Source organism: Osmerus eperlanus, chromosome 6 (genome assembly GCF_963692335.1).
Source record: "Osmerus eperlanus chromosome 6, fOsmEpe2.1, whole genome shotgun sequence".
Classification (NCBI taxonomy): Eukaryota; Metazoa; Chordata; class Actinopteri; order Osmeriformes; family Osmeridae; genus Osmerus; species Osmerus eperlanus.
Window position 1 is genome coordinate 1,994,384 of NC_085023.1, and position 24,099 is coordinate 2,018,482.

Genomic DNA, 24,099 nt, shown 5'->3' on the forward strand with positions numbered 1-24,099 from the left:
CCCGTGCCCTCCTCCTCCTCCACCTTCCCCTCCTCGTCTCCTCTACCCCACCTTCACCCTCCTCTTCTGGCATATTTACTGCCTGCAGCCTAGTGTGAGAGCACACATGCACTGCCCAGTCTCAGCACTGCACCCTGACAATTACGGCTATATTTACCACTGCAAATGAGAAGCACCAAGCCCTGTGATTACAGGGTGGAACCGCAGGGGAAGGAGAGAGGAAGGGGGAGAGGAAGGGGAGAGGAAGGAGGAGAGGAAGGAGGAGAGGAAGGAGGAGAGGAAGGGGGAGAGAGGACGGGGGAGAGGAAGGGGGAGAGAGGACGGGGGAGAGGGACGGGGGAGAGAGGACGGGGGAGAGGAAGGGGGAGAGAGGACGGGGGAGAGGAAGGGGGAGAGAGGACGGTGGAGAGGAAGGAGGAGAGAGGACGGGGGAGAGAGGACGGGGGAGAGAGGACGGTTGAGAGGAAGGGGAGAGAGGACGGGGGGAGAGGAAGGGGGAGAGAGGACGGGGGAGAGGAAGGAGGAGAGAGGACGGGGGAGAGGACGGGGGAGAGAGGACGGGGGAGAGGAAGGAGGAGAGAGGACGGGGGAGAGGACGGGGGAGAGAGGACGGGGAGAGAGGACGGGGGAGAGGAAGGGGGAGAGAGGACGGGGGAGAGGAAGGAGGAGAGAGGACGGGGGAGAGGAAGGAGGAGAGAGGACGGGGGAGAGGACGGGGGAGAGAGGACGGGGGAGAGGAAGGAGGAGAGAGGACGGGGGAGAGGACGGGGGAGAGAGGACGGGGGAGAGAGGACGGGGGAGAGGAAAGGGGAGAGAGGACGGTGGAGAGGAAGGAGGAGAGAGGACGGGGGAGAGGAAGGAGGAGAGAGGATGGGGGAGAGGACGGGGGAGAGAGGACGGGGGAGAGGAAGGGGGAGAGAGGACCGGGGGAGAGGAAGGGGGAGAGAGGACGGGGGAGAGGAAAGAGGACGGGGGAGAGAGGACGGGGAGAGAGGACGGGGGAGAGGAAGGGGGAGAGAGGACAGGGGAGAGGAAGGGGGAGAGAGGACGGGGAGAGAGGACGGGGGAGAGGAAGGAGGAGAGAGGACGGGGAAGAGGAAGGGGGAAGAGGACGGGGGAGAGGAAGGAGGAGAGAGGACGGGGGAGAGAGGACGGGGGAGAGAGACGGGGGAGGAAGGGGGAGAGGAAGGAGGAGAGAGGACGGGGGAGAGGACGGGGAGAGAGGACGGGGGAGAGGAAGGAGGAGAGAGGACGGGGGAGAGGACGGGGGAGAGAGGACGGGGGAGAGAGGACGGGGGAGAGGAGGGGGAGAGAGGACGGGGGAGAGGAAGGGGGAGAGGAAGGAGGAGAGAGGACGGGGGAAAGAGGAAGGGAGAGGAAGGGGGAGAGAGGACGGGGAGAGGAAAGAGGAGAGAGGACGGGGGAGAGAGGACGGGGGAGAGGAAGGGGGAGAGAGGACGGGGGAGAGGAAGGGGGAGAGGAAGGAGGAGAGAGGACGGGGGAAAGAGGAAGGGGAGAGGAAGGGGGAGAGAGGACGGGGGAGAGGAAGGAGGAGAGAGGACCGGGGAGAGGAAAGAGGAGAGAGGACGGGGGAGAGAGGACGGGGGAGAGAGGACGGGGGAGAGGAAGGGGGGAGAGAGGACAGGGGAAAGGAAGGGGGAGAGAGGACGGGGGAGAGAGGACGGGGGAGAGGAAGGAGGAGAGAGGACGGGGAAGAGGAAGGGGGAGAGAGGACGGGGAGAGGAAGGAGGAGAGAGGACGGGGGAGAGGACGGGGAGAGAGGACGGGGGAGAGAGGACGGGGGAGAGGAAGGGGGAGAGAGGACGGTGGAGAGGAAGGAGGAGAGGAGGCGGGGGAGAGGAAGGAGGAGAGAGGACGGGGGAGAGGACGGGGGAGAGAGGACTGGGGAGAGGAATGGGGAGAGAGGACGGGGGAGAGGAAGGGGGAGAGAGGACGGGGGAGAGGAAAGAGGAGAGAGGACGGGGGAGAGAGGACGGGGGAGAGAGGACGGGGGAGAGGAAGGGGGAGAGAGGACAGGGGAGAGGAAGGGGGAGAGAGGACGGGGGAGAGAGGACGGGGGAGAGGAAGGAGGAGAGAGGACGGGGGAGAGGAAGGGGAGAGAGGACGGGGGAGAGGAAGGAGGAGAGAGGACGGGGAGAGAGGACGGGGGAGAGAGGACGGGGGAGAGGAAGGGGGAGAGGAAGGAGGAGAGAGGACGGGGAGAGAGGACGGGGGAGAGAGGACGGGGGAGAGGAAGGGGGAGAGAGGACGGGGGGAGAGGAAGGGGGAGAGAGGACGGGGGAGAGGAAGGGGGAGAGAGGACGGGGGAGAGGGAAGGGGGAGAGAAGGAGGAGAGAGGACGGGGGAAAGAGGAAGGGGAGAGGAAGGGGGAGAGAGGACGGGGGAGAGGAAGGAGGAGAGAAGACGGGGAGAGGAAAGAGGAGAGAGGACGGGGAGAGAGGACGGGGGAAGAGGACGGGGGAGAGGAAGGGGGAGAGAGGACGGGGGAGAGGACGGGGAGAGAGGACGGGGGAGAGAGGACGGGGGAGAGGAAGGGGGAGAGAGGACGGGGGAGAGGAAGGGGGAGAGGAAGAGGAGAGAGGACGGGGAGAGAGGACGGGGGAGAGGAAGGGGGAGAGAGGACAGGGGAGAGGAAGGGGGAGAGAGGATGGGGGAGAGAGACGGGGGAGAGGAAGGAGGAGAGAGGACGGGGGAGAGGAAGGGGGAGAGAGGACGGGGGAGAGGAAGGAGGAGAGAGGACGGGGGAGAGGACGGGGGAGAGAGGACGGGGGAGGAGAGGACGGGGAGAGGAAGGGGGAGAGAGGACGGGGAGAGGAAGGAGGAGAGAGGACGGGGGAGAGGAAGGAGGAGAGAGGACGGGGGAGAGGACGGGGAGAGAGGACGGGGGAGAGGAAGGGGGAGAGAGAGGACAGGGGAGAGGAAGGGGAGAGAGAGGACTGGGGAGAGAGGACGGGGGAGAGGAAGGAGGAGAGAAGACGGGGGAGAGGAAGAGGAGAGAGGACGGGGGAGAGAGGACGGGGGAGAGAGGACGGGGGAGAGGAAGGGGGAGAGAGGACAGGGGAGAGGAAGGGGGAGAGAGGATGGGGGAGAGAGGACGGGGGAGAGGAAGGAGGAGAGAGGACGGGGGGAGAGGAAGGGGGAGAGAGGACGGGGGAGAGGAAGGAGGAGAGAGGACGGGGAGAGGCGGGGGAGAGAGGACGGGGGAGAGAGGACGGGGGAGAGGAAGGGGGAGAGAGGACGGTGGAGAGGAAGGAGGAGAAGAGGACGGGGGAGAGGAAGGAGGAGAGAGGACGGGGGAGAGGACGGGGGAGAAAGGACGGGGGAGAGGAAGGGGGAGAGAGGACGGGGGAGAGGAAGGGGGAGAGAGGACGGGGGAGAGGAAAGAGGAGAGAGGACGGGGAGAGAGGACGGGGGAGAGAGGACGGGGGAGAGGAAGGGGGAGAGAGGACAGGGGAGAGGAAGGGGGAGAGAGGACGGGGGAGAGAGGACGGGGGAGAGGAAGGAGGAGAGAGGACGGGGGAGAGGAAGGGGGAGAGAGGACGGGGGAGAGGAAGGAGGAGAGAGGACGGGGGAGAGAGGACGGGGGAGAGAGGACGGGGGAGAGGAAGGGGGAGAGGAAGGAGGAGAGAGGACGGGGGAGAGAGGACGGGGGAGAGAGGACGGGGGAGAGGAAGGGGGAGAGAGGACGGGGGAGAGGAAGGGGGAGAGGAAGAGGAGAGAGGACGGGGGAGAGGACGGGGGAGAGAGGACGGGGGAGAGGAAGGAGGAGAGAGGACGGGGGAGAGGACGGGGGAGAGAGGACGGGGGAGAGAGGACGGGGGAGAGGAAGGGGGAGAGAGGACGGGGGAGAGGAAGGGGGAGAGGAAGGAGGAGAGGAAGGGGGAGAGAGGACGGGGGAGAGAGGACGGGGGAGAGGAAGGAGGAGAGGAAGGGGGAGAGAGGAATGGGGGAGAGAGGACGGGGGAGAGAGGACGGGGGAGAGGAAGGAGGAGAGGAAGGGGGAGAGAGGAAGGGGGAGAGAGGAAGGGGGAAAGAGGAAGGGGAGAGAGGACGGGGGAGAGAGGACGGGGGAGAGGAAGGGGGAGAGGAAGGGAGAGAGAGAGAGAGAGAGAGAGAGAGAGAGAGAGAGAGAGAGAGACCAAAAGACTACCTTTGGTAGGGGAAAGAGAGAGGCAGGGGGTGAAAGGGAGTGAGAGGTGGGGTGTGTTTCTCTGTGTGTGTGAGTGTGTGTGAGTGAGAGAGAGGGAGAGAGAGAGAGAGTGAGAGTGAAAAAGGGAGAGGGAGAGAGAGAGGGGGAATGAGATGGGGGATTCCATAAAGGGCCCAGAGTAGGGAAGGTGGAGAGTGTAAGTGAAAGATAAGAGCCAGTACACATTGCAACTACATACGACTAACAATGGACAGAATTACACTTCTTATTTTTACTGTCTGTGAGCTGGAAGAAACTCTGAGGTATAAACCTCCTCCAGTGTCACCTGCGTCCTTCCCACCCTACCCCCCTCCCTCCCTCCCTCCCTCCCTCCCTCCCTCCCTCCCCCCAACTGATGATGGAGAGCAGGAGAGGAAGTGGGAGGTGAAGATGAAGAGGGAGAAGGACAGCCGGTCACCTCAGGTCTCGCACCGTACGAGATGGACCATACTTCAGGAGATGGCCTTCAGCCAGGATGAGAGCCAATCACCTTCCCCATCCATCCGCAGCATCATAATCTCTTCCCGTTCTGTAATGTAAGGCCGTCCTGGCTCCAGACCAATCGGTAACACTGAGAAATGCAACATACAGTACCTCCACGGCCTGATTACTGGAGGACTTCTGCCCCCTGGTGTTGATAAATGGACGCAGGGCACAAACTGGTATGGAGAATGTGGTCTTATCTGAGACAGAGAAAATATCATTCTGTTCTTCCACAGGAAACTACATATGAGAAAAAGTGATTGGCCATAGAGATACCACGTGAAATGAAGCAATATAATAACTTACTGTAATGGTGTTAAAACAAGGCCATGAAGATTAATACAACACACAGAGGGAGGTTGGGGAGGCAGGGCAGGGAGAGAGGCGAGAGAGGCGAGAGAGGCAGGACAGGGAGAGAGGTGGGAGAGGCAGGACAGGGAGAGAGGTGGGAGAGGCAGGAGAGGAAGAGAGGTGGGAGAGGCAGGACAGGGAGAGAGGTGGGAGAGGCAGGAGAGGGAGAGAGGTGGGAGAGGCAGGGCAGGAAGAGAGGTGGGAGAGGCAGGACAGGGAAAGAGGTGGGGGAGGCAGGACAGGGAGAGAGGTGGGGGAGGCAGGACAGGGAGAGAGCTGGGGGTGGCAGGACAGGGAGAGAGCTGGGGGAGGCAGGACAGGGAGAGAGGTGGGAGAGGCAGGACAGGAAGAGAGCTGGGGGAGGCAGGACAGGGAAAGAGGTGGGGAGATTAAAGGGGGAGAAGAGGTGGAGGATGATAGAATAGGGATATGACATAAATTAGGATATAAAATGAAAATGAGGAGGGAGAGAGAAACGCAGGAGAAGAGGGGGAAACGAACTGCAGGAGAATGAGAGAGACTGCAGGATAAGTGAGAGAGAGGAGAGAGGGAACACAGGAGAAGTGAGAGAGAAAGAGAGAGAATGCTGGAGGAGTGAGAAAGAGATAGAATGCAGGAGATAAACCGAAGTAGACAGATGCTGGGTGACTGAGGAGTACAGAGGGTTGAAGGCCAGACAGACTCACACATTGACAGTTATGATCAACACACACATCATTCACTGGACCTAAGGAACTGCACTCTGGTCCACCATGTTCACAGCTCTCTTTTTGTCTCTGTCTCCTCACTCACTCTCTCGCTCCATCTCTGTCTCTCCCTTCCTCCTTCCTTCCTCCATGTTTCTCTTTCTGCCTCTCCCGCTCTTATTCATTCCCTCCTTATCCCCTCCCTCTCATTCTCTCCCTCCTTCTCTCTCTCCCCGCTCACACACTCACATACACACACACACACACATCTCTCTAGTTTGTAGATGCTTCTGGTATGTAAGATGCTCCTGTCACTAACCCTAACTCATAGCCTCCTGACAAAGACATCTATGATGACCTCTGACCCCTAGAGAGTAACCACAGACCCTTTAGTGGCTGTGAGATGAGTCGAGGTGAGTCTCTCTCTGCATGAAGACTAGCTACAGAGCAGGACTCCAGTGTGTACCAGTGACAGTGTTGTGCATGAACGAGTTCATGAACGCGTTCATTGAACAGGTTCATTTTTATGAGAACGTGAACTGAACGCAACTATATGACAAATAATGAATTTGAACGGTGAACACGTTTATATTATAACTAAAACGTTTACGGAATGTTTTCCTTCTCCTGAGGAGAGACGCTGTCTAAATCGAATGCTTGCACCATGTCGTTGCTCAGTGCCTAACCTAAACCAACTAACTCGACTTCGCACTACGTTACCCATGATTCTTCGCACACACGTAGACCAAACAAGCAACGTATTCCAAGACAACAGCTCTCCGTCTCATAAAAATGGCAAGTGAAAGCAGAGAGACGCAGACTCAGCGACTACATCTGACCTGATGGACCTTATAAGATTCTGGATGTTGAGCATCGTCACACACACACACATACAGGTCTGTCACTACTTTTGTTTAGCGCTATCTTCACTCTCTCTGTCCCTCACTCTTTTCTTCTCACTCTCTATGTCTCCCCTCCCCTCCCCAAAGGACCACGTTAACCAGAGCACCGGCCTGCTTCCTCTTCGACCTCCCCTTCTTCTCCTCTCTCCCTCTCTTCCTCCCCTCCCCCAGTCCCTCCTCCCCTCCACACAGGCTCAGGATAACATTAACCAGAGTGCGGCCCTGTTCCTGCTCAGCCCAGAACCCAGAGGCCTGCCTCACTCCAGCGACCCGCGTAATTGGAAGCATCTTGGCATGAAGATATAGTCAAGGTGGCATATCAATGGGCTCACACCGCAAGGGCATGCAGATAAGGGGCGCTGGGTCTGTCTACGGGGTCGGGCCTGTCCACCGGGGGGTCACCCAGGATGGGTGGAGTTGTGGGGAGCAGTCGACTAACATACCAATGTACAGGAGGAGTGGATGCGTCAGAGACTGTAAACACAACAGTATCACCTCAGGGCTGCATCCTTTCTCCTCTGCTCTTCTCCCTGTACACCAACAGCTGCACCTCCAGTCATCCGTCCGTCAAACTCCTGAAGTTTGCGGACGACACCACCCTTATTGGGCTCATCTCTGGTGGAGACGAGTCTGATTATAGGTGGGAAGCGGCCAACCTGGTGACCTGGTGCAGCCAGAACAACTTAGAGCTCAATGCTCTTAAGACAGTGGAGATGGTTGTGGACTTCAGGAAGAACACAGCCCCACTCACCCCCATCACCCTGTGTGACTCCCCAGTCAACACTGTGGAGTCCTTCCGCTTCCTGGGCACTATCCTCTCCCAGGACCTCAAGTGGGAACTGAACATCAGCTCCCTCATCAAGAAAGCACAACAGAGGATGTACTTCCTTCGGCAGCTAAAGAAGTTCAACCTGCCAAAGACAATGATGGTGCACTTCTACTCAGCCATCATTGAGTCCATCCTCACCTCCTCCATCACCGTCTGGTACGCTGCTGCCACTGCCAAGGACAAGAGCAGGCTGCAGCGTATCATCCGCACTGCTGAGAAGGTGATTGGCTGCAATCTGCCTACCCTCGAGGACCTGCACACCTCGAGGACCCTGAGGCGAGCGTGGAAGATTGTGGCCGACTCCTCCCACCCTGGACACTCCCTGTTTCAGTCACTCCCCTCCTGCAGAAGGCTGCGGTCCATCAGGACCAATACCTCACGCCACAAAAACAGTTTCTTCCCTTCCGCTGTTGGCCTCTTCAACAAGGCCAAGGGACCACACTGACTCTAATGACTTCCTGCTTAAAACACACTGCTTTTTGCACTGCATCTTGTACATTTGTATTTTTCGTAATATTTGTATTTTTGTATTTTTATATTGTAAATTACGGCAACTTATATTTTATTTTATTGTATATTTAATTTAATTCTAATCCCACTTAGTACTGCTAGTTTATGTACCCTTAGTATAGATAGTCCACATATTTAAATTTTAGGTCCCTATATGTTTATTGTATGTACCTTCCTGCCAAAGCAAATTCCTTGTCTGTGCAAACTTTCATGGCGAATAAATCCCATTCTGATTCTGATTCTGAACTGGGAGACTGAGAAAAGCTGAGATTGTCATTAGATCCACAGCATGTGATTTGGTGTCACTGTCTCATCTGGGCCTTATCCATGTGTCATCCCTTCCTCATCCCACCCCCGTACCTACGTCACGCCTCTCTGCTCCCTGTCCCACCTGGGTGTCATCAAATCAAATCAAATCAAATCAAAATGTATTTGTATAGTCCTTTTTACACGCAAGCATGTCACAGAGGGCTTCACATACGCCCATAAAACTGCCCCTCAACCAACCTAAACCCTCAAGGAAGACAAGGAAAAACTCCCAGAAAAACTCAATGCAGGAGAAAAAATCGAAGAAACCTTACGAGGAGCAATTCAGTGAGGGATCCCCTCCTCCAGAGACGGTTGGTGAAAGACAGGAACAGAACATAGGCTTAACATAGTCATACAGCAGGTAAGTGTCAATGGGTTTTGAAACATCAAAATCCATTGTTCGACTTGGTAGATGTAGGAAGGGACCGGGAAACTCGCTGTTGCCCGTCATGGAGACTGGTTTCCGGTTGGCAACCAGGTCCAGCGTTGGCAGACCGACGACCAGGCAGGTGCTGACAGCTCAAACCCCCCACACCACAGGGGATGTGTGGAGGGGGGACAGAGAGGGGAGAGCAGGGATTAGAGAATGCCAGGAGTAGCTAACAGTTACAGTCATATTAGAATGACATCCCCACCGGTCAAGTGTGGACTAGTGCAGCAATTTAGCAGAGCAAAAAGGGTATTTGATGCAGCCTGAGACACTAAGACAGCGCTAGCCCCCCTTGGTTGGAACATGAAATCTGTTCCAGGGGAAAGAACTCAAAAATAAGTTATATTTAAAGTATAAGGGTGAGAATGCCTCGTCCCCCGTTGTCACCAACTAGTAACGGAAACTATAACAATATACAGTAACAGGTTTACTTTATTTGTAAAATCTAGATGGGGCAACGTGAACATATAGAAGCTTTAATTGCAATTTAAAAGTTACATGTGATAACACACAGACAAACACACACCCCAGGTTTACATAGAAAGTACATACACACATTTATCTTTAGCAGTCATAAAATTGACTAAACAAGAACGTTTTTAACCTAATTTTGAATGTCGAAACAGTATCAGCCTCCTTAATTGAGACAGGTAATTTGTTCCAGAGAAGAGGTGCCCTATATGAGAACGCCCTGCCTCCAGCAGATTTTTCTTAATTTTGGGAACCAACAGATAGCCGGCATCTTGAGATCTAAGTGTCCTTGCGGGGCGATAGGGTGCAAGGAGTCCAGAGAGGTAAAGTGGTGCCAATCCATGCAGAGATTTGTAAGTTAGTAATAGAACTTTGAAATCAGCTCTGGCTGGGATAGGGAGCCAATGTAAAGAGACAAGAGTAGATGTTATGTGATCAAACTTTCTGGTTCTAGTTAATAATCTAGCAGCAGCATTTTGCACCCGCTGTAAATTTTTTAGGAAGTAATTGGGAGGCCAGAGAACAACACATTGCAGTTGTCCAGTCGGGATGTAACAAATATATGTATTAGTTTTTCAGCATCATCCTTTGAGAGTAATTTTCGTATTTTGGCTATATTACGTAGATGGAAAAATGCAGTTCTGGTAATTTGCTTAATATATACTCAAATGAAAGGTCTGGAACTGGTCCATTGTGACTCCTAGATTTTTTAACAGCTGGCTTTGAGAGATTTTGACGCCGTCTAAGTCTAAGTCTGGATAAATGACTTCTGTATTTTTTAGGACCGAAAATTTGAACCTCTGTTTTATTTGCTGTCATCCAAGTTCTTAACCCAGAAACACATTTTTCCATAGCGTGTGGTAATTCTCCAGGCTTTATAGACATATATAGCTGAGTATCATCTGCATAACAGTGAAAATTTACCCCAGAGCTTCTAATTATGTTTCCTAAAGCGAGAATAACAGATGGCCTAGAACTGAACCCTGTGGTACTCCGTATTTTACAGTGGAGCTCCTGGATGAGCAGCCATCATAGTGGACAAATTGTGATCTGTCAGATAGATACGATCTAAACCACTGAAGTGAAGTACCAGAAATCCCAACATAGTTCTCCATACGTTCCAGGAGAATCTCATGATCCACAGTGTCAAAAGCTGCACTTAGGTCTAGGAGAACCAGGACAGAGATAGAGCCTGCGTCAGAGGCTAATAATAGATCATTGACTACCTTGGCTAATGCAGTTTCAGTGCTGTGGTGAAGACGAAATCCAGACTGGAGAGGGTCGTAAAGCTGATTTTAGGACAGGTGTGAAAGAAATGGCAAATTTGAAATTGGCCTGTAGTTGCTAAGATAACCTGGATCTAGGTTTGGTTTTTTGAGAAGGGGCTTAATAATTGCTTGTTTGAAATCGTTGGGGACTTGGCCAGTTACGATAGATTCAATAATAATACTAAGCATGGGTGGTCCAATAATAGGGAGAAGTTCCTTACAAAGTTTGGCAGGGAGGGGATCGAGAAGGCAACTGGTGGGTTTCGATAAATCTATCAGCTTTATGAACGCTTCCATAGAAATAGGGTTAAAGTGAGTGAGAGCCTCAACATGCAGCATGCTTGGTATAGAGGGAAATTCAGTGCTCATGGCTATTCCTCCAGGACTAGTCTGTAGTTTGTCCCTTATTGCATAGATTTTTTGGTCAAAGAATTCTAGGAAATCATTGGGAGAGAGATCTGTACTAACACCGTGTGTATTTTTCTTAGTGAGTTTTGCAACAGTATCAAATAGGAACTTGTGTTGTGCTGGTTCTTACTTATCAACTTAGAGAAGTATTCTGATCTGGACCTGATGAGGACTTGCTTATACTCCATTAGGCTGTCCTTCCAGGCCAGGTGGAAAACCTGCAGTTTAGTGGTACGCCACTTACGTTCTAGCTTTCTAGTGGACTTCTTGAGAGAGCGGGTATCCTCTGAATACCATGGAGCCTCATCCCTTCTTCATCCCACCCCCGTACCTATGTCACGCCTCTCTGCTCCCTGTCCCACCTGGGTGTCATCCCTGTCTCATGCCTGATGCAACAGACAGCCGGGAATGTTTCCCCAGCGCAGGAGCTGCTCTGTGTGCGTGCAGAGATGCCAGAGGGCACTCTGCTGTGATGCCCCCACCAGGTACGGAGTGATGACGCAGCAGAACAGCTCTCACTGCCTGAGGGAGGGGACTCTCTCTCTCACTGCCTGAGGGAGGGGACTCTCTCTCTCACTCTTCCTCCTTCCTCCATCTCTCTTCCTCCTCTCTCCTCCATCTCTCTTCCTCCTTCCTCCATCTCTCTTCCTCTCTCCTCCATCTCTCTTCCTCCTCCATCCTCCATCACTCTTCCTCCTCCATCCTCCATCTCTCTTCTTCCTTCCTCCATCTCTCTTCCTCCTCCATCCTCCATCTCTCTTCCTCTCTCCTCCATCTCTCTTCCTCCTCTCTCCTCCATCTCTCTTCCTCCTCCATCCTCCATCTCTCTTCCTCTCTCCTCCATCTCTCTTCCTCCTCCATCCTCCATCTCTCTTCCTCTCTCCTCCATCTCTCTTCCTCTCTCCTCCATCTCTCTTCCTCTCTCCTCCATCTCTCTTCCTCTCTCCTCCATCTCTCTTCCTCCTCTCTCCTCCATCTCTCTTCCTCTCTCCTCCATCTCTCTTCCTCTCTCCTCCATCTCTCTTCCTCCTCCATCCTCCATCTCTCTTCCTCTCTCCTCCATCTCTCTTCCTCCTCCATCCTCCATCTCTCTTCCTCTCTCCTCCATCTCTCTTCCTCTCTTCTCCATCTCTCTTCCTCTCTCCACCTGTTCCACTTCCTCTCCCTGTGTCAGGCTGGCTGGCTTTCTTTCTTTCTACTCTTCCTTTGTACAGGTTTGGAAAAGAGGATGTCAGTTACTAACCTTGGGAGGAGCAATTCCCAGGAGGGATCCCCTCTTCCAGAGACTTTTGGTGACAGAGAGGCCTCCTTGACCTTCTATAGGGACTAGCAACAAATTTGGCAACGTCTTGAAACTTTGGCAACTTCCCCATCATTGTCAAACAACAGCAGGAAACACCTTAAAAGTAGTAAAAGTAAATTCATGCCTGTTTGTTACAGTAATGACAGACCTATGTAGAATCAGCCTCTGATCACACAGAAATAGATGCTCTACTACGAAGAGCACAGAATGTCGTCCGTGACGTCCAGCTACGTGACGTCCAGCTACGTGTCGTCCAGCTACGTGTCGTCCAGCTACGTGTCGTCCAGCTACGTGAGGTCCAGCTACGTGAGGTCCAGCTACGTGACGTCCAGCTACGTGGCGTCCAGCTACGTGAGGTCCAGCTACGTGTCGTCCAGCTACGTGTCGTCCAGCTACGTGACGTCCAGCTACGTGACGTCCAGCTACGTGTCGTCCAGCTACGTGAGGTCCAGCTACGTGTCGTCCAGCTACGTGACGTCCAGCTACGTGAGGTCCAGCTACGTGAGGTCCAGCTACGTGAGGTCCAGCTACGTGACGTCCAGCTACGTGAGGTCCAGCTACGTGAGGTCCAGCTACGTGTCGTCCAGCTACGTGGCGTCCAGCTACGTGAGGTCCAGCTACGTGGCGTCCAGCTACGTGACGTCCAGCTACGTGACGTCCAGCTACGTGTCGTCCAGCTACGTGTCGTCCAGCTACGTGACGTCCAGCTACGTGTCGTCCAGCTACGTGACGTCCAGCTACGTGACGTCCAGCTACGTGTCGTCCAGCTACGTGTCGTCCAGCTACGTGACGTCCAGCTACGTGTCGTCCAGCTACGTGTCGTCCAGCTACGTGACTTGGCAAAGTCACGTACGTGGCAAATTAGACGTGGTTGTGTCCCCAGAGCCTCCCCCCTACCCCCCTTGCCCCCTTTGCCCCCCCTGCCCCCAGAGCCCCTCCCCCCCTGCCCCCAGAGCCCCTCCCCCCTTGCCCCCAGAGCCCCTCCCCCCCTGCCCCCAGAGCCCCTCCCCCCCTGCCCCCAGAGCCCCTCCCCCCTTGCCCCCAGAACCCCCTAGCTACCTCTGTGTCCTCAGTGCCACAAGTGCTTCACTAATCATAATAAAAACAGAACAGTATTCTCTGTGTTCTCCATAATGACTGTGGTCGTTGCTAATGAGTGTGGCAGCACAGTTAAGGCCTCGGCTCCATAGAGTGTGCAGCCTTACACAAACACCGCTCAACCACGTTACGAAGAAAAACTCATTTCTGGTGGTTGAAGTGAAATCAATCAGGTTTGGGGAGTTAAGGGGGTGGTAATGTGTGTTTGTGTGTGTGTGTCATGGGGTGCAATTAATACAAAGAGAAGGAGAGAGATGGAACTTTGTTCGCACCTCCCTTCCTCCATCCTTCCCTCTTCTCCCTCTTCTTCCATCCCTCTCCCTCGGTCTGCCATATTAGTTATCTGTGCTGTCAAACTGTTGTTGTGATTATGGATGTCAGTGGGCTGTAAAGAGCTCTTCGATCAATAGGCCTGAAATTAAACCCCAAAACAAATTTCCGCAGCGGCGGCCGCATGCCCCCCTGAACAAGAATCACCTAGTTGGAGAATGTCTGATTAACATACTGAGCAGGCAGAGATGGAGGAGGGACTGAGAGGATGAGCAAAGAGATGGAGGAGGGACTGAGAGGAGGAGGAGCAGAGAGATGGAGGAGGGACTGAGAGGAGGAGGAGCGGAGAGATGGAGGAGGGACTGAGAGGAGGAGCAAAGAGATGGAGGAGGGACTGAGAGGAGGAGGAGCAGAGAGATGGAGGAGGGACTGAGAGGAGGAGGAGCAAAGAGATGGAGGAGGGACTGAGAGGAGGAGGAGCAGAGAGATGGAGGAGGGACTGAGAGGAGGAGCAAAGAGATGGAGGAGGGACTGAGAGGAGGAGCAAAGAGATGGAGGAGGGACTGAGAGGAGGAGGAGCGGAGAGATGGAGGAGGGACTGAAAGGAGGAGGAGCAAAGAGATGGAGGAGGGACTGAGAGGAGGAGCAAAGAGGTGGAGGAGGGACTGAGAGGAGGAGCAAAGAGGTGGAGGAGGGACTGAGAGGAGGAGAGCAAAGAGATGGACGAGGGACTGAGAGGAGGAGGAGCAGAGAGATGGAGGAGGGACTGAGAGGAGGAGGAGCGGAGAGATGGAGGAGGGACTGAGAAGAGGAGGAGCAAAGAGATGGAGGAGGGACTGAGAGGAGGAGGAGCAAAGAGATGGAGGAGGGACTGAGAGGAGGAGGAGCAAAGAGATGGAGGAGGGACTGAGAGGAGGAGGAGCAGAGAGATGGAGGAGGGACTGAGAGGAGGAGGAGCGGAGAGATGGAGGAGGAAGCTGGAGTGATTGAAGGGACAGAGCGATGAGGAAGAGGGAGGGGAGACAGAGAGATGAGGAAGAAGGAGGGGAGACAGAGAAAGAGACAAAGGGAGCGAGAGAAGGAGAGAATGAGCGAGAGTGCTTTGGTACCTTCTTTGACGAGGCGAGTATTCCCGCCACGATCTTGAGTGAAAGCAGCATTGAAGGATCAAGGAGTCTGGTCAATGGTTTGAGTTGACTTTTCAGAATGGGCAGCAAGGGTACACTACTTCTGAAACTGCTGTGTTCTGCTGTGACGGTACTGAGAAGGGTAGCTGTTTCTGCTTGGGTCGGAGCTGGGAGTTTGGACAGAGGGAGTAGGATCCAGCTAGCCAAGCGGGCCAAGCTAACTGTCAGGTACCTGTTGTGAAACAAACTAAATCATGATAGACAATGATGTCGCTTGTGACCGACACAGTTAGTCAATCTCACTGCTTTCTTATGCTTGGGATTTCAGTTATAAAATGTCCCCATGTCAATCCTTCTTTTAGTTGCCATACTAAGGTCACATTAGACATGTTGCAACATTGATGTAAGTCATACAGTAAAGTAAAATATGAACAACCCAGAAAGAGTATTACTCTGAATTAAAATAGGGTGGGTATAATCTCCAGGGAAGCCAGTGTAAACATGATGGACAGAACTGGCATGTGTGGAGGTGCATGTATTCTGTGTGGGCTGACAGCATCCTGCTGGGTAGACAGAACAGCCATGGCCTCCAGGGATCAATACTCCATTACAGGAACAGGGAGAAGGAGAGACTGAGCGGGAGAGAGATAAACGGGTTAGAGAGAGAGAGAGAGAGAGAGAGAGAGAGAGAGAGACAGACAGAGAGAGAGAGAGAGAGAGAGAGAGAGAGAGAGAGAGAGAGAGAGAGAGAGAGAGAGAGAGAGAGAGAGAGAGAGACAGACAGACAGACAGGCAGACAGGCAGACAGGCAGACAGGCAGGCAGGCAGGCAGGCAGGCAGGCAGGTAGGCAGGCAGGCAGGCAGGCAGGCAGGCAGAGAGCATGAAATATGTGGATATACCTCTTCATGCATGACCAGGGCTGAAGGCTAAACCAGCTCTCTCATGATGACAGGATCTCCTATGATGAAAGTCAGCAATCCTTCACCAGTCTCTCACCGGCCTCTCTCCAGTCTGTCACCAGTCTGTCACCAGTCTGTCACCAGTATGTCACCAGTCTGTCACCAGTCTGTCACCAGTCTGTCACCAGTATGTCACCAGTATTTCACTAGTGTGTCACCAGTATGTCACCAGTATTTCACCAGTCTGTCACCAGTATGTCACCAGTATTTCACCAGTCTGTCACCAGTATGTCACCAGTATTTCACCGTATGCCACCATTATTTCAGTAGTCTGTCACCAGTCTGTCACCAGTATGTCACCAGTATGTCACCAGTATTTCACCAGTCTGTCACCAGTCTGATCACCAGTCTGTCATCAGTATGTCACCAGTATTTCACCAGTCTGTCACCAGTCTGTCACCAGTCTGTCACCAGTCTGTCACCAGTCTGTCACCAGTCTGTCACCAGTATGTCACCAGTCTGTCACTAGTGTGTCACCAGTATGTCACCAGTATTTCACCAGTCTGTCACCAGTATGTCACCAGTATTTCACCAGTCTGTCACCAGTATGTCACCAGTATGTCACCAGTATGTCACCATTATTTCACTAGTCTGTCACCAGTCTGTCACCAGTCTGTCACCAGTCTGTCACCAGTCTGTCATCAGTATGTCACCAGTATTTCACCAGTCTGTCACCAGTCTGTCACCAGTCTGTCACCAGTATGTCACCAGTATTTCACCAGTCTGTCACCAGTATGTCACCAGTATGTCACCAGTATTTCACCAGTCTGTCACCAGTCTGTCACCAGTATGTCACCAGTCTGTCACCAGTCTGTCACCAGTATTTCACCAGTCTGTCACCAGTCTGTCACCAGTCTGTCACCAGTATTTCACCAGTCTGTCACCAGTCTGTCACCAGTCTGTCACCAGTATGTCACCAGTATTTCACCAGTATGTCACCAGTCTGTCACCAGTATGTCACCAGTCTGTCACCAGTATGTCACCAGTCTGTCACCGGTTCTTTACAGTGAGTGAAGGAGAGAAATATCCACACTTTATGTTGGTTTCTACACACAATATTTCCTTTAGTGTAAATTAGCTGTAAGGTCAAGGTTTTGTGTGTGTGGATGTCACTGTCTGTGTGTTTATGACCCCCAGGTGTTAGTATTGACAGCTGCTGTTTACGATCATCGCCTGACTGAGTGGCAGAAAGATGGGAGAGATTGGCCCAATCTATCAACGTCCACCACAACTCCACCCGGCTCCCATCACTGCCCCCTGCTCCTCCCAACACACACGCGCACACACATACACGCGCACACCGGAGGTGGACACGTCCCTCTTCTCCTGTATCCCCTCTCTCCCTCATTTAGAATCGATCTGCTGTTCCTGTGTGAGAAGTCCAGCCAGGAGACTGCTGAGAGGAGAGGAGAGGAGAAAAACAGAGGAGAGTCAGGGGAAGGTGTGCACCCGCCCTGACAGCATGCTCCATCTCCTCCAGTAGGAAGCAGGGTTGTTTTAGCCAGGGGCGTTAGCTGTCACTGGAGGAACAGGGGCATCATGGTCTTGATAGATAACACACAGACCTCCCCTCATCTGAGGCTGGAGACGGATGGAGGGAAAAAGGGATGGAGCGATGGAGGGAGGGATGGAACTAGGAAGTTAGACACAAATACTGAGGTCAGGAGAGGGCGTTTCTGATATGAGGGCCTAGGTCAGGACAGCTGATACTGGACATGTTGCAGAGAGAGAGAGAGAGAGAGAGAGAGAGAGAGAGAGAGAGAGAGAGAGAGAGAGAGAGAGAGAGAGAGAGAGAGAGAGAGAGAGAGAGAGAGAGAGAGAGAGAGAGAGAGAGAGAGAACGAGAACGAGAGAGAGAGCCAGAGAGAGAGAGAGAGAGAGAGAGAGAGAGAGAGAGAGAGAGAGAGAGAGAGAGAGAGCATGTGAGTATGTGTGCAGAGCAGGGTATGAAATTTAGGCCCTACAGAAGAACTATTGAGTGATTGTTTTATTAGATTGTCCAGTGTTCTGGATGAATGATGAGACAATTTGTTTTCTTAAGTTAGATTTCCCCTGACTGACATCTAAGGACAAGTTTCATTTGTCTGTGTCACAGAACATAACAAAACCGCGCAGATTAGCCCTCAACAGTCCAGAACAGTCTAGAACAGCACGGCCAGTTGGTCTAAAAGAAGGGAGCTGCCCTGGGGGTGTCAGTCAAGACATGTTGGGGCTGGGGGGGAATGTTTGAGGAAGACGGAGAGGGGGAGTGATGGAAAGGGAAAGAGATAGATGGAGAGATGAGGAGATGAAGAGACGCTGAGATGGGCAGAGGAAAGGGGTGTCTGTCTGTCTACCTCTGTGTCCCCTCGCACTGTCTTTGTCTCTCTCACTATCTCTGTCTGTCTGTGTGTGCGTGTGTCTGTCTGTCTGTGTGTCTGTGTGTCTGTCTGTCTCCTCTTCCTAACCCCCCTCCTAACCACAGGATCTCAGAGAGTGAACTCATTCTGAACTGTTTATTTGCTATATTTCCTCAGATCAGCTATAAAGAACAAACACTATTAAGCCAGCCAATCAATAAAGGAGCATCAGCGCTCTTAGAGTCTCTCTGCAAAATAGATTTATACTCTGCGACTGAGCGTCATAAATCACATATTCATACATTAAATTAAAAGTGTGATTGATAGTCAGGCAGGGTATGTGTTTACCAAAGTCCATGATGTAAGAAGGATTCTATTGCAGCTGAGGAAATGTGCTTTCAGTGAGAAATCAACATCATTTTTCACCAAGGATTCTGATTCTATGGCACTGGTGAAGGTTCTGGAGGAGGTCCTGAGGAAGTCCTGGTGGAGGTCCTGAGGAGGTCCTGAGGAGGTCCTGAGGAAGTCCTGGTGGAGGTCCTGAGGAGGTTCTGGAGGAGGTCCTGAGGAAGTCCTGGTGGAGGTCCTGAGGAGGTCCTGAGGAGGTCCTGAGGAAGTCCTGGTGGAGGTCCTGAGGAGGTCCTGAGGAGGTCCTGAGGAGGTCCTGAGGAGGTCCTGAGGAGGTCCTGGTGGAGGTGCTAGTGGCACACCTCGCTGCGTTGGTCTCCTGTATGCTGTGAGTTTTGGTCCTGCTGTTCAAACTGGTAATACATAAAGATAATTAGACATTTATTTTCCCCCACATGCATTTACACTTGACTACATTTACCATCAATTTCTACAAACAGTTTTTGTTTCAGACAAGCTTTTTTGCTGATCGAAAAATCATTTTACTGTTCAGTCTGGTAAGAGAGTCTAATCATCATAAAATGAACAGTTGTATAGCTCGGTCGTAGATCATTTGACTGCAGATCAAGAGGCCGCAGGTTTCCCCCCGCCAACGCCCCCTCCCCTCCCGCCACCGCCCCCTGTATGTGGAACGCCTGCTACATAGAAACATCACCAAGCCTGAAAGAGCTGGTCACATACACACAGCTGGTCTCTCCTGCCCGGCTGGGTGTAGAGCAGAGAAACACACAGCTGGTCTCTCCCTGCCCGGCTGGGTTTAGAGCAGAGAAACACACAGCTGGTCTCTCCCTGCCCGGCTGGGTTTAGAGCAGAGAAACACACAGCTGGTCTCTCCCTGCCCTGCTGGGTGTAGAGCAGAGAAACACACAGCTGGTCTCTCCCTGCCCGGCTGGGTTTAGAGCAGAGAAACACACAGCTGGTCTCTCCCTGCCCGGCTGGGTGTAGAGCAGAGAAACACACAGCTGGTCTCTCCCTGCCCGGCTGGGTGTAGAGCAGAGAAACACACAGCTGGTCTCTCCCTGCCCGGCTGGGTTTAGAGCAGAGAAACACACAGCTGGTCTCTCCCTGCCCTGCTGGGTGTAGAGCAGAGAAACACACAGCTGGTCTCTCCCTGCCCGGCTGGGTTTAGAGCAGAGAAACACACAGCTGGTCTCTCCCTGCCCGGCTGGGTGTAGAGCAGAGAAACACACAGCTGGTCTCTCCCTGCCCGGCTGCTGGGTGTAGAGCAGAGAAACACACAGCTGGTCTCTCCCTGCCCGGCTGGGTGTAGAGGAGAGGAACACACAGCTGGTCTCTCCCTGCCCGGCTGGGTTTAGAGCAGAGAAACACACAGCTGGTCTCTCCCTGCCCGGCTGGGTGTAGAGCAGAGAAACACACAGCTGGTCTCTCCCTGCCCGGCTGGGTGTAGAGCAGAGAAACACACAGCTGGTCTTTCCCTGCCCGGCTGGGTGTAGAGCAGAGAAACACACAGCTGGTCTCTCCCTGCCCGGCTGGGTGTAGAGCAGAGAAACACACAGCTGGTCTTTCCCTGCCCGGCTGGGTGTAGAGCAGAGAAACACACAGCTGGTCTCTCCCTGCCCGGCTGGGTGTAGAGCAGAGAAACACACAGCTGGTGTCTCCCTGCCCGGCTGGGTTTAGAGCAGAGAAACACACAGCTGGTATCTCCCTGCCCGGCTGGGTGTAGAGCAGAGAAACACACAGCTGGTGTCTCCCTGCCTGGCTGGGTTTAGAGCAGAGAAACACACAGCTGGTCTCTCCCTGCCCGGCTGGCTGTATTGGAGAGAAACACACAGCTGGTCTCTCCCTGCCCGGCTGGGTGTAGAGCAGAGAAACACACAGCTGGTCTCTCCCCTGCCCGGCTGGGTTTAGAGCAGAGAAACACACAGCTGGTCTCTCCCTGCCCTGCTGGGTGTAGAGCAGAGAAACACACAGCTGGTCTCTCCCTGCCCGGCTGGGTTTAGAGCAGAGAAACACACAGCTGGTCTCTCCCTGCCCGGCTGGGTGTAGAGCAGAGAAACACACAGCTGGTCTCTCCCTGCCCGGCTGGGTGTAGAGCAGAGAAACACACAGCTGGTCTCTCCCTGCCCGGCTGGGTGTAGAGGAGAGGAACACACAGCTGGTCTCTCCCTGCCCGGCTGGGTTTAGAGCAGAGAAACACACAGCTGGTCTCTCCCTGCCCGGCTGGGTGTAGAGCAGAGAAACACACAGCTGGTCTCTCCCTGCCCGGCTGGGTGTAGAGCAGAGAAACACACAGCTGGTCTTTCCCTGCCCGGCTCGGGTGTAGAGCAGAGAAACACACAGCTGGTCTCTCCCTGCCCGGCTGGGTGTAGAGCAGAGAAACACACAGCTGGTGTCTCCCTGCCCGGCTGGGTTTAGAGCAGAGAAACACACAGCTGGTATCTCCCTGCCCGGCTGGGTGTAGAGCAGAGAAACACACAGCTGGTCTCTCCCTGCCTGGCTGGGTTTAGAGCAGAGAAACACACAGCTGGTCTCTCCCTGCCCGGCTGGCTGTATTGGAGAGAAACACACAGCTGGTCTCTCCCTGCCCGGCTGGGTGTAGAGCAGAGAAACACACAGCTGGTCTCTCCCTGCCCGGCTGGGTGTAGAGCAGAGAAACACACAGCTGGTCTTTCCCTGCCCGGCTGGGTGTAGAGCAGAGAAACACACAGCTGGTCTCTCCCTGCCCGGCTGGGTGTAGAGCAGAGAAACACACAGCTGGTGTCTCCCTGCCCGGCTGGGTTTAGAGCAGAGAAACACACAGCTGGTATCTCCCTGCCCGGCTGGGTGTAGAGCAGAGAAACACACAGCTGGTGTCTCCCTGCCTGGCTGGGTTTAGAGCAGAGAAACACACAGCTGGTCTCTCCCTGCCCGGCTGGCTGTATTGGAGAGAAACACACAGCTGGTCTCTCCCTGCCCGGCTGGGTGTAGAGCAGAGAAACACACAGCTGGTCTCTCCCTGCCCGGCTGGCTGTATTGGAGAGGAACACACAGCAGAGTGTGTAGGGAGGAGAGGATATTGATACACACAGTGTGTGTGTATCAATTATGTGTGTATGTGTGAAGAAATGTGTTAATTCCAAAGTGACATCTAATGGGGAATATACAGGTAGTGTCATACATTACAGGCACCAGTGGCTACCTGGGAATACCAGGAACAGGCGGGAGGAAGAAATATGGAATCATTTATCAGCAGCCAGGCCAGGGAGAGAGGAGCTGGGAGAGGGGGGGGAGAGAATGATGGAGGGATGGAGAACAAAGAGAGGGAGAGGGCCTGCCAAGGACGTTTAAGAGAGCTGTCATAGAGAGTTGATCTACTGAGCTTGCTGTCGTCTGAACCTGCGTACAACCCAGTGTGTGTGTGTGGGGGGGGGGAGGATATTTTCCATTCATTCCAGGGAATCGGGGAGGGAATCACATGCGTGTTGACGCACTTGTACTTATAAACATATGATCATGGAGATGTATTGGTCCCGCACACACACGTGGCGGCCTCCAGCACACTAGGATGCTGATGAGGTGGTTAACGATGGAAGATTAAAACTATTACAGGAAGAATACCATTTTAAACGAAGAAATCTCAAATAATTAGAAAAGTAATTCAATTCTGGTCTTGCCTAGCCTGGCTCAGCCCAAGCCAGTCTAGCCAAGCAACAGCACAGTAACCAGCCCAGCCTGTTTTAGCCTAGCCTAGCCTAGTCCAATCTAATCTAACCTAGCATAGCATAACCTAGTCCAATCTAATCTAGCCTAGCCTAGCCTAGTCCAATCTAATCTATCCTAGCCTAGGCTAGCCTTGTCCAGCCTGGCTCAGCCCAGCCTAACCCAGCTCAGCCCTGGCTTGTTAACCTGGTGAGTGAGGGTGTGTGAGCCAGAGCAGCCTGGACCATTACTGCAGCTTAATGATATGAAAAGTGTTCCTCCAAACACCTCTGTAAGGATCCATCACAGTACTGGAGCACCACAGCTACGAGAGAGAGAGAGAGAGAGAGAGAGAGAGAGAGAGAGAGAGAGAGAGAGAGAGAGAGAGAGAGAGAGAGAGAGAGAGAGAGAGAGAGAGAGAGAGAGAGAGTCAGGGGAATGAAAAAGAGTGGGGGAGAGAGTGGGGAAGAGTAAACTGGAAGAGGCAGAGAGAGAGAGAGAGAGAGAGAGAGAGAGAGAGAGAGGAGAGAGAGAGAGAGAGAGAGAGAGAGAGAGAGATTTTCCTACACAGTATAAACGTGGGTCTCTCTATCACCCACTCCCCTCTCTCCTGAGTCGTGTCCATCCTTCATGTGTGCTTAAAGAACTTCTATTTTAACTTCCTGCTGAACATGAGGGAGGGAGGCACAACCTTGATACTGGGAAAGGTCAGAGCCCATGTGTGTGTGTGTGTGTGTGTGTGTGTGTGTGTGTGTGTGTGTGTGACTGTGTGTGTGTGTGTGTGTGTGTGTGTGTGTGACTGTGTGTGTCACTCTGGTTCTTGAGTCCATGGACAGCAGCTTGTGTGTCCCTTCAGAACACACTCCACCCGCTGCACCCACAGAGCGCCACAACACATCGTGACCCAACGCAACAAGACAGGGAGTCAGGTGGCTGAGCGGTTAGAGAAACAGGCTAGTAATCAGAAGGTCGCTGGTTTGATTCCAGGCCTACTCAAATGACGTTGTGTCCTTCACCCTACTTGCCTCGGGGAATGTCCCTGTACTTACTGTAAGTCGCTCTGGATAAGAGCGTCTGCTAAATGACTAAATGTAAACAAGACCCAACACAACATGATGCTACTCTGTGCACTGCAAAAACAACACAACACACAGAGACAACAAATTAGTATTAATCCTTTTGACATGTTCTTAATTACAACAGTTGTTTTTATTCTTTAAGATAACAGTTCCCCAGCCCAGAAACGACTGGTGCAGATAAACTGCTGTGAATAATCAAATAAGTTACGACCAAGCCTCAGGTACACTTTCTTGAGTAAAATGTTAGTTGCAAGCGATACATTACTTGTTAATTTCACACTTATTATGTAAATACATGTACTGTATATTAAATAAAACAAGTAAAAGCTGAGGGGGGTTCCTGCATTGTTGGTGTGTGGGCTCTGGTCTGTGACCTCAGCGCAGTGTGTGTGTGTGTGTGTGTGTGCGCGTGCTTGTGTGTGTGTGTGAAATGTTCCTGCACCTCTGGCTTTAAATTACGGTGGTAGACGTCCTTGGGATGTGAACATCTCATTTCACTGGGCTGTACGCACACACACACACACACACACACCTCATTTCAGTGGGCTGTACACACACACACACACCTAATTTCAGTGGGCTGTACACACACACACACACACACACACCTCATTTCAGTGGGCTGTACACACACACACACACACACACACACCTAATTTCAGTGGGGGTCTCAGGGAGGCTAGGGCTGGTGGTGCATGACCAGGGAATTATACAACTGCAAACCAGAAGCAATAAACCTACACACACACACACACACATACTCGTACACACACTCCTCACTCCTCCACTTAACTGGCCCCAGATAGATAGTGAGAGCTCAGAGAAGAGAGCATGCTTCTGGCCCTGTGCCATGTAGGATCAACTCACCGGAGGATGCCCTGCCTGTGCCTGTCGGTGCCCCGTGCACATGCCCACCTGCCCCACTGACCGGGCCCCTGCTTGTGCCCGCCAGTGCCCCTCTGCCTAAGGTAAAAGTTCTGAGGGAGGCGAGCTACTGACCGCGTGGACCGCTGGTGTCCA

The 24,099-nt window shown here is 53.3% G+C and overlaps 1 protein-coding gene and 1 long non-coding RNA gene across 2 annotated transcripts in view; one reads left to right on the forward strand and one right to left on the reverse strand.

Moving 5' to 3' along the window:
- Positions 1 to 24,099, reverse strand: part of LOC134021879 (uncharacterized) — a 317,808-nt gene that overhangs the window by 258,614 nt on the left and 35,095 nt on the right. The window lies entirely within an intron of this gene.
- The window catches only part of crtac1b (cartilage acidic protein 1b), a 29,213-nt gene continuing 17,481 nt past the window's right edge, over positions 12,368 to 24,099 (forward strand). The window contains exon 1 of the mRNA XM_062464466.1: positions 12,368 to 13,009. Within this exon, the coding sequence (XP_062320450.1) occupies positions 12,368 to 13,009 (642 nt within the window). The remainder of the gene's footprint in view (positions 13,010 to 24,099) is intronic.